The sequence below is a fragment of the Carlito syrichta genome, unplaced genomic scaffold (assembly GCF_000164805.1).
Source record: "Carlito syrichta isolate Samal-C Ts95f unplaced genomic scaffold, Tarsius_syrichta-2.0.1 Scaffold304686, whole genome shotgun sequence".
NCBI classification, from domain to species: domain Eukaryota; kingdom Metazoa; phylum Chordata; class Mammalia; order Primates; family Tarsiidae; genus Carlito; species Carlito syrichta.
In genome coordinates, this window is record NW_007248782.1 from 253,488 (window position 1) to 262,836 (window position 9,349).

The window sequence follows — 9,349 nt, forward strand, 5'->3', positions numbered from 1 at the left end:
TCTTGGAAGGCTGAGGCGGAAAGATCGCCGGAGCCCAGCGGGTCGAGGCTGCGGTGGCCGGTAGTGGCCACTGCACTGCAGTCTGGGCAACACAGTGAGACTCCAACTCAAAAAAAAAAAAAAAAGAGCTTATGTTAGCATCTATAAAGGAGACCGGAGCCCTTGACTCTAGTCCTGGCTTAGTTTCAGAGGTGAGAGACCTGAGGTCCTAGGAAGCCTTAAGTGCCCTAGGGGGCCAGTACGGCCTGCAGGGAGGCTGGAACCAGGTGGTCTCCTCCCAGGCTCCACCTCTGCTCTGCCTGACTGGCCTCAGAAATGCAGCGAGATTCTTCTGGACTTGCAGACCTCCTTAAGCTGGAAGGAGTTCTGGAAGTGCAGCAGGGGCTGTGTGTACATGGCTGGTCACAATAGGTGATATGTGGTCCAGCCACCGTCCCTTTGCTGCAAGGAACGATGGAAGCCGAGGGTATGGATTCTGGTGACAGACCTGCCAGTCATGCTGTCCTCAGGCCAGTGACTTCTGCTCTCTGAGGCTCAGCTTCTGCATCTCTGAAGTGGAGATGATAATGGCATCACCTTCCTGAGCTGCAAGCCCCTGTACTCCATCAGATGGACACATGCCTAGCACAGCCCATGTAGTCTGCTTGCTTTCTCTAACCGCTGCTCTGGGTGCACAGTCCCATGGCACCTTGCTGCTCTGCGTGTCTGTTTGGTTCATTCTTGTGGCTCCTTGGAGTTCTTGACACGATGAGGTCCCCAGTCCAGAGGTGGCTGGTAGCCCCCTGGCAGGTGGGGTATGCCCAGGATCTGACTGAGTGCTTTCACCTAGGAAACTGGAGGCAACCAGTGCCCAGAATATCGAGTTCCTACAGGTGATTGCCAAGCGGGAGGAGGCAATCCACCAGTCCCAGCTGCGGCTAGAGGAGAAGACTCGGGAATGTGGGGCCCTGGCTCGGCAGTTGGAGAGTGCCATTGAAGATACCAGGAGGCAGGTCAGTCTCCCTTCCATTGTGAACTAGCTCTGTGACTTTGGGCAAATCACCTAACCTCTTTGAGCCTTCTGAAAAACAGGCATATAATGTAACACCTGCCTCATGAATTTCTTGTAAGGACCAAATAAGCAATTTATTTTGTATGTTAAAATGTATTTAAATAGAGACAGGAGTCTTGTTACGTTGCTCAGGCTGGTCTTGAACTCCTGGGCTCAAGCAATCCTCCGCCTTAATCTCCCAGAGTGCTGGGATTACAGGCATGAGCCACTACACCCAGCCAAAATGAGTAAATTTTTTTGTTTGTTTTTAGTCAGGATCTCACTCTGTTGCCCAGGTTAAAGTGCAGTGACATGATCACGGCTCACTACAGCCTCTACCTCCTGGGCTCAAGTGATCCTTCCTATTCAGCTCCCCAAGTAGCTGGGACTACAGGCACACCCGGCTAACATTTTTACTTTTTGTAGCGATGAGGTATATCTGTGTTGCACAGGCTGGTCTCAAACTCCTGGGCTCAAGCAGTTCTCCTGTCTTGGCCTCTAAAAGTGCTGGAATTGCAGGCATGAACCACTGCGCCCCGTCTGAAATGAGTGGTTTTTAGTGTAGATGGCTTAGCATTTCATACATAATGATTGCTTATTATTTATTTATTTTAAGTTGGAGTCTCACTCTGTCACCTAGGCTGGAGTGCTGTGGCACACTCACAGCCATCCCAGCGTCGACCTGCTGGGCTCCGGTGATCCTTCTGCCTTAGCCTTTCAAGTAGCTAGAACTACAGGCGCGTGCTACCACACCTGGCTAATTTTTTATTTATTATAGAGACAAGGTCGCGCCAAGTTGCCCGGGCTGGTCTCTAACCCACAGGCTCAGGCAATACACTCACCTCGGCCACCTAAAGTGCTTGGATTACAGGCTGAGCCACCAAGCCCAGCTATGACTGCTCATTTAATTGCTGCCTCTTGGAACTCAGACAGGCTTACCACGTCTTACGTGATGACTCAGAAAGAGCAGGCAAAGCTGGGTTGCACACCTAGTCCCAGTAGTCAGCTCCTGCCCTGAGGATCTAGAGGATTCCCCATTGATGCAGATGTTGTCTGTGAGACCAGAGAGTGGGAGTGGCCCACCCTTCTCTGCCAGCTGTTCCTGTGTTGGGTAAACCAGCCACACCTCTGTGCCTTCCGTGCAGGTGGAACAGACCAAGGAGCACGCGGTCTCCAAGGAGCGAGCGGCCCAGAGCAAAATCCTGGATCTTGAGACTCAGCTAAGCAGAACTAAAACTGAACTTAGCCAACTGCGGCGGAGCCGGGATGATGTGAGTCAGCTGCTGGCAAGGGGCCGATGGAGACTTTAGCTTCCAGGGGCCTGTTCTGTTGATTTTTTGAATATGACATGGTTTTATTTCTCTCCAATCATCTTCCCATTCCTTAAGGATATCCTAGGTAGAGCTCCCCCTAACTTTTTTTTTGGAGTTGGAGTCTCACTCCATTGCCCAGGCTGGAGTACAATGGCACACTCACTGCCACCCCAGCGTCCATCTGCTGGGCTCCAGCGATCCTTCTGCCTCAGCTTTCCAAGTAGCTGGAACTACAGGCATGCATTACCACCCCGGCTTATTTTTGATTTATTGTGGAGACGAGGTCTTACCAAGTTGCCTGGGCTGGTCTCAAACCCATGGGCTCAGGCATTCCACTCACATCAGCCTTCCAAAGAGCTGGGATTATAGGATAAGCCACTGAGCCTGGCCCCCTGGGCTGTTTAAAAAAGGGGGCTCTACCTAGGATATCCTTAAGGGATGGGAAAGTGATTGGAGAGAAATAAAACCATGTCATATTCATATTTTTAAAAAATTATTATTATTATTATTAGTGGAGACAGTGTCTTGCTATGTTGTCCAAGCTGGTCTCAAACTCCTGATCTCAAGCAATCCTCCCGTTCTTGACTTTCAAAAGCACCAAGATTACAGGTGTGAACCACCATGCTTGGCCAAGATATCTGTGGCTTTTTTTTAATTACTCAAAGCTTTGTTTTTTTAGTTTTCTGACTCTGTGCTTATGCAAAATATCATTTAAATTCCATAAAATTCACTCATTTAAATCGTATAATTCAGTGGTTCTTAGTATATTTAGAGTTGTACAATTATCACCACAATCTAAACTTAGAATATATATTTTTTTCTTTTTTCTTTTTTTTTTTGTGCAGTAGCACGATCATGGCTTACCACAGCCTCAAGCTCCTGGGTTCAAGCAATCCTCTCACTTCAGCCTTCCAAGTAGCTAGGACTACAGGATCGAGCCACCACCCAACTAATTTTTTAATTTTTTGTAGAGATGGAGTCTCACTGTGTTGCCAGGCTAGTCTCAAACGCCTGAACTCAAGCCTTGGCCTCCCAAAGTGCTGGGATTACAGGCCTGAACTGCCAGATTTTAACTCACTGTGACTTTGCTTCTTCCTTTTCATTTTCCTTTTTCTTTTTTTTTTGACTCGGAGTCTCACTCTTGCCCAGCCTGGAGTGCAGTGGCACACTCACGGTCACCACAGTCTTGACCTGCTGGCTCAGGCAATCCTTCCACCTCAGCCTTCCAAATAACTGGAACACAGGCGTGCACCACCACACCTGGCTAATTTTTTTTTTTTTTTTTTGAGTTGGAGTCTCACTCTGTCACCCAAACTAGAGTGCAGTGGCTGCTACCAGCCACTGCAGCCTCAACCTGCTGGGCTCTGATGATCCTTCTGCCTCAGGCTTCCAAGTAACTGGAACTACAGGCATGCGCTACCACGCCTGGCTAATTTTTTTATTTATTGTAGAGATGAGGTCTCGCCAAGTTGCCCGAACTGGTCTCAAACCCATGGACTCAGGCAATCCTCTCGCCTCCACTTCCCAAAGTGCTGGGATTACAGGCGTGAGTCACCCCACCTGGCTGCTTCTTCCTTTTCTGAGAGAATGTTTCCTTATAGTCCTCATCTTTTTAAAAACATTTTCTTTGAGTTAGAGTCTCACTCCATCGCCTAGGCTGGAGTGCAGTGGCACACTCACGGACTCCCCAGCGTCAACTTGCTGGACTCCAGTGATCCTTCTCCCTCAACCTTCCATGTTGCCGGAACCACAGACGCATGCTACTGTGCCCAGCTAATGTTTGATTTATTGTAGAGACGAAGTCTCGCCAAGTTGTCTGGGCTGGTCTCAAACCTGCGGGCTCAGGCAATCCACCTGCCTCAATCTCCCAAAGTGCTGAGATGAGGCTGAGCCACTGAACCCGGCCATAGTCCTCATCTCTTTGGGAATCTCTCTTTTGGATTTCCTCAGACCTGAGCAACCATGCCTGGCCTAGCATATTTTCAAAAAGAAACCCCCTACCCATTGACAATTACTCCCAACTCCCCTCCTCTCCGTCCCTGGAAGCCCCTAACAAAGTCTCTGGAATTTTCTGTTCTGGACATTTCACACACTTGTCCCGTGCTCTGTTCTGTCTCCTCTCAGGCTGACCGTCGCTACCACAGCCGGCTGCAGGACCTGAAGGACCGCCTGGAGCAATCGGAGAGCACCAACCGCAGCATGCAGAACTACGTCCAGTTCCTCAAGTCGTCCTATGCCAACGTGTTTGGGGACGGGCCTTTCACCAACTTTCTGACCAGCTCTCCCATCCGCTCTCGCTCTCCTCCTGCCTAAGGCCACTTGTCTAGGGCCTGGAGCCCTGATTGATGCCATGGGAACCAAGGAGTTGCCAAGCTGTGGCTGGAGAGCCTACTGGTTTTCCTCTCTCTTCCAGGGGTGAAGTGTGTTCAGGGTCTTGTCCTTAGCAGCTACAGCTTACCAGAACAGTCCGTCAGCAGCGGTAGAAGCAGGAAGCACTTGGTTCTCTGTTTCCTGATGGAACCACCTAATGGAAGTCCTTCAGATTACCTTGACAGGCCTTAAATTTACTGCTGCACTCGGGTACCAGCTTTTGACTTTCCATGATTTTGCTCCTTCCTTTCCCAGGAGGACATTTGGACTGGACTTCTTCCACCCTTAAAGCCCTCACCTTTTCTGGGAGTCTCTCTCTGGGCTTCCTCTGCCTGGACCAGCAGGACCACCTCCTGGGCTGTGAGCATCGTCACTTGCTTTTTTTCTGATTTCACAGGTGCTGTTTTCCCAAGCTCAGTGCAAATCTCTCCCGCCTCAGTTTCCTCAAGGCCACTTGCCCCCAAACACTTCCCAATAGATCCTTAAGGGCTTGTGTCTAGTTTGGCCCTTATCGAGTCTAATCCCAGTGGCACTGATTTTTGTTTCTCCCTGGTTTGGATCTCTAGAATGCATTTATTCTTGAAATATTTGTGTGGTTTTACAAAAAGCTTTTATAATCTGTTATTTAAGGCTCCATTCAATGATTTCCTTTACTCCCACTCCTTCTAAAAATAGTTAAGTGAAATGCAAGAGAGCCAGTAAACATTTTTTAAAACACTTGGTGCATGAAACATTGGGCTTTTCATTTTTAACGCAGGTTGGTTTTCTCCTGTGCTCTTTCACATTTTAATCAATGAGATATCAAGAGGAAACACGCTTTGTAAGGTATTACTCGGTATTTTGGTGCAGAACATGCTAGCTGTTAGGAGAAGGATGAGATAGTGGACAGTATATGAAGGGGGACCCCAAAAACCCCAGAATTTATTTATAAAAAATTGTGTATTGATTCTTATGTGTTTAAACTTGAGTCATCTTCAAAGTACTCTGCATTTGATGCAATACACCTATCAAGATGCTTTTTCCACCGCTCAAAACAGTTTTTGAACTCATCAGTTTGAATACCTTTTAGTGCCTCTGCCAGTTTTTTGTTTCACCTCTTCCACACTGGCAAAACAATTCTCTTTCAGGACTTTTTCCATCCAGGGAAACAAAGAACGTCACTCGGGATGAGACGGGTAAATGGGGAGGCTGAGGCATGGGAGTCATGCCATTTTTGGTCAAAAGCTGCTGTACACTCAGCATGGTGTGGGCAGGTGTGCTCGTAAATCACTCATCGTTAAATGGGCAAATGCACTGAAACCATCCCCCCCAAAAAATTCACTGAAGCCAAATACAGCCTCTCACAATGCTAGCTGGTACACTGATGCTGATGGGTTCCTGGAACATATCTAGCTAGGGAAGCATGTACTACAAGGGACCTGCCCTTCAAAAAGTAATTCCAGGTTTTTGTTTTTGTTTTTTTGAGTCAGAATCTCATTCTCACCCAGACTGGCGTGCAGTAGCACACCCACAACTATCGCAGCCTTGACCTGCTGGGCTCAGGTGATCCTTCCACTTCAGCCTTCCATGTAGCTAGAACTATAGGTGTGGGCTACCATACCCAGCTAATTTTTTTTTTTTTTTTGAGTCAGAGTCTCACTCCGTTGTCCAGGCTGAAGTGCAGTGGCACACTCACAGCCACCACAGCCTCGACCAGCTGCTGGACTCAGGTGATCCTTCCCCCTCAGCCTTCCAAATAGCTGGAACCACAGGCATGTGCCACCATGCCCAGCTAACTGATTGATTGATTTATTTTTATTTTTATTTTTTTATTTTTTTGAGTTGGAGTCTCACTCTGTCACTCAGACTGGAGTGCAGTGGCCGGGAGTGGCCACTGCAGCCTCGACCTACTGGGCTCTGGCGATCCTTCCGCCTCAGCCTTCCAAGTAGCTGGAACTACAGGCGCGCACTACCATGCCTGGCTAATTTTTTATTTATTGTAGAGATGAGGTCGAGCCAAGTTGCCCAGGCGGGTCTCGAACGCACGGGCTCAGGCAATCCACTCACCTCGGCCTCCCAAAGTGCTAGGATTACAGGCTGAGTCACTGAGCCCGGCCTGATTTTTTAATTTATTGTAGAGATGAGGTCTTGCTAAGTTGCCCAGCTGGTCTTGAACCCCTGGACTCAGGCAGTCTACCTCTACCTCCCAAAGTGCTCGGATTACAGGCATGAGTCACCATAACCACCCCTTCCTTTTTTTTTTTTTAAGTCCCCCCCCATATGTTTTATTTTTAAAATGTTGCCAGGGTGGTGGCTCACACCTGTAATCCCAGCACTTTGGGACACAAAGGCGGGAGGATTGCTTGCGCCCAGGAGTTCAGGCCACATAGTGAGACCATAACTCTTCAAAAATGATTAAAAATTAGCTGGGTGTGGTGATGCTGCCTATATTCCCAGCTACTCAGGAGGTAGAGGCAGGAAGATTACCTGAGCTCAGGAGGTCAAGGCTGCATTGAGCCATGATCATGCCACTGTAGCCCAGCCTGGGTGACAGAGTGAGACTCCAACTTAAAAAATAAATAAAATGTTAATTGGCTTCTGAATGATAAAAATATGGGCCCGTTTCCTCTCTTCACAGTTTCTTATATGTAAAAGAACAAATTCTTCAGAGGGAGGACAGCACATTGGTACTGTACTGACCACTCCCCTTTCCATTCTGGCTGTTATTAGCCTTGTGGGTGATCCAGTCTTGTCAGCTCTCAACCACTCTAACCCAAGTCCAGAACTCTAGAGAATTCCTGTTTCCTTGAAAACAATGGGCTCCATGCAGGTGTCTGCATTTCAAAGACCAGAACTCTTTCCCACCAAATTTTGAGAATATTGTAGTTTCTAGCTTTCCATTTTTCCAAGAAAGATTATTAAAACACTACCAGCCAACACTGCAACAAAAGCAAGCACATTTTTATAGCCTTAACATAAATGAACTTGAACTTATAATATCTGAACAATTTCCCCAAGAAAGGACAGCTGGCAAACTTATACCCACATACATACGTATCTCTATAACTCATTGTTTTTGCCAAACTAGAGAAAACCACCTCAATACAGGACACTACTCTATCCTGGCGTGAGAAACACCTCTCTTGGAGTCCAACTCTGGGACACATTCAGCAATGTTGTTTTTCTTTGTAAAACATTTTAACACAAAAAAGTCCAGGGAGTTTGTAAAAATTCAGAAAATGAAAAATCTTCATATTGCTCATACTTCAGAGAGAATCCTTCCTACATCAGACTGAGATCCAATGAATAGATGGGTAATGGAAGAGTCAAGCTGGGCATGGTGGCTCACACCTGTAATCCCAGCACTTTGGAAAGCAGAGACCAGAGGATTGCCCGAGCCCAGGAGTTCAAGACCAGCCTGGCCAACTTGACAAGACCCCTTCTCTACAGTAAATCCAAAAATTAGCCAAGTGTGGTGTGGTGGCACATGCCTGTAGATCTAGTTACTTGGAAGGCTGAAGTAGAAGGATAGCCTGAGCCCAGAAGGTTGAGGCTGTGATGACCATTAGCGTATCATAGCACTCCTGCCTGGGCAACAAAGTAAGACTCTGACTCAAAAAAAAAACAAAACAAAAAAATGGCCACGCTTGGTGGCTCAGTCTGTAATCCCAGCACTTTGGGAGGCTGAGGTGAGTGGATTGCCTGAACCCACGGGTTTGAGACCCGCTGGGACAACTTGGCGAGACCTCCTCTCTACAATAAATAAAAAAATTAGCTGGGCCTGGTAGTGCACCTGTAGTTTCGGCTACTTGGAGGCGGAGGCAGAAGGATCGCTGGAGTCCAGCAGGTCGAGGCTGCGGTGGCCGGAAGCATGCCACTGCACTCCAGTCTGGGTGACAGTGAGACTCCGACTCAAAAAAAAAGAAAATGGGGTCCCATTTAGAGCTTTCTCCAAACAATTGTGACTCGTATTCTATTTTATTTTTTTGAGATATAACTCACATACTATAAAATTCACCATTTTGGCCGGGCTCAGTGGCTCAGCCTGTAATCCCAGCACTTTGGGAGGCCGAGGTGAATGGACTGCCTGAGCCTGTGGCTTTGAGACCCGCCTGGGCAACTTGACGAGACCTCATCTCTACAATAAATCAAAAACTAGCCAGGTGTGGTAGCACACGCCGGTAGTTCCAGCTACTTGGAAGGCTGAGGCAGAAGGATCCCCGGAGCCCAGCAGGTCGAGGCTGCAGTGGCCGCTTTCAGCCATTGCACTCCAGTCTGGGTGACAGAGTGAGACTCCAACTCAAAAAAAAAAAAAATTCACCATTTTAAAGTATATATACAATTCAGCGAGTTTTGGTATATTCGCCAAGTTGTGCAGACATCACCATTATCTAATTCTAGAACATTTTCATCATCCCCATACTCATTGGCAGTCACTCCCCATTCCTCTCCCACAGCCCCTAGCAACCATCATAAGGTCCTTCTGGTTCCAGGAAGTTGCCTATTCTGGACATTTCACATAAATAGAATTGTCCAGTATGTGGCCTAACACGACTAGCTTCTTTCCCTTGGCAAACCACATATAGGTACTTTATGGCTGAATAATATTCCAGTGTAGGGATATAGTGTTGCCTCCATCTGAGGCTGGTTGGGATTC

The 9,349-nt window shown here is 47.6% G+C and overlaps 1 protein-coding gene across 4 annotated transcripts in view; it reads left to right on the forward strand.

The window, feature by feature from the left end:
- Window positions 1-5,337, forward strand: part of ODF2 (outer dense fiber of sperm tails 2) — a 48,424-nt gene extending 43,087 nt beyond the window's left edge. For 2 of the 4 annotated variants that reach the window (XM_021713705.1, XM_021713704.1), the window contains 3 exons: window positions 830-992; window positions 2,176-2,301; window positions 4,468-5,337. In XM_021713705.1, coding sequence (XP_021569380.1) covers window positions 830-992; window positions 2,176-2,301; window positions 4,468-4,656 — 478 coding nt within the window. In that variant the 3' untranslated portion in view covers window positions 4,657-5,337. The remainder of the gene's footprint in view (window positions 1-829; window positions 993-2,175; window positions 2,302-4,467) is intronic. The other 2 variants (XM_021713703.1, XM_021713706.1) reach the window with 2 other exon arrangements.
- The last annotated feature ends 4,012 nt before the right edge of the window (window positions 5,338-9,349 follow it).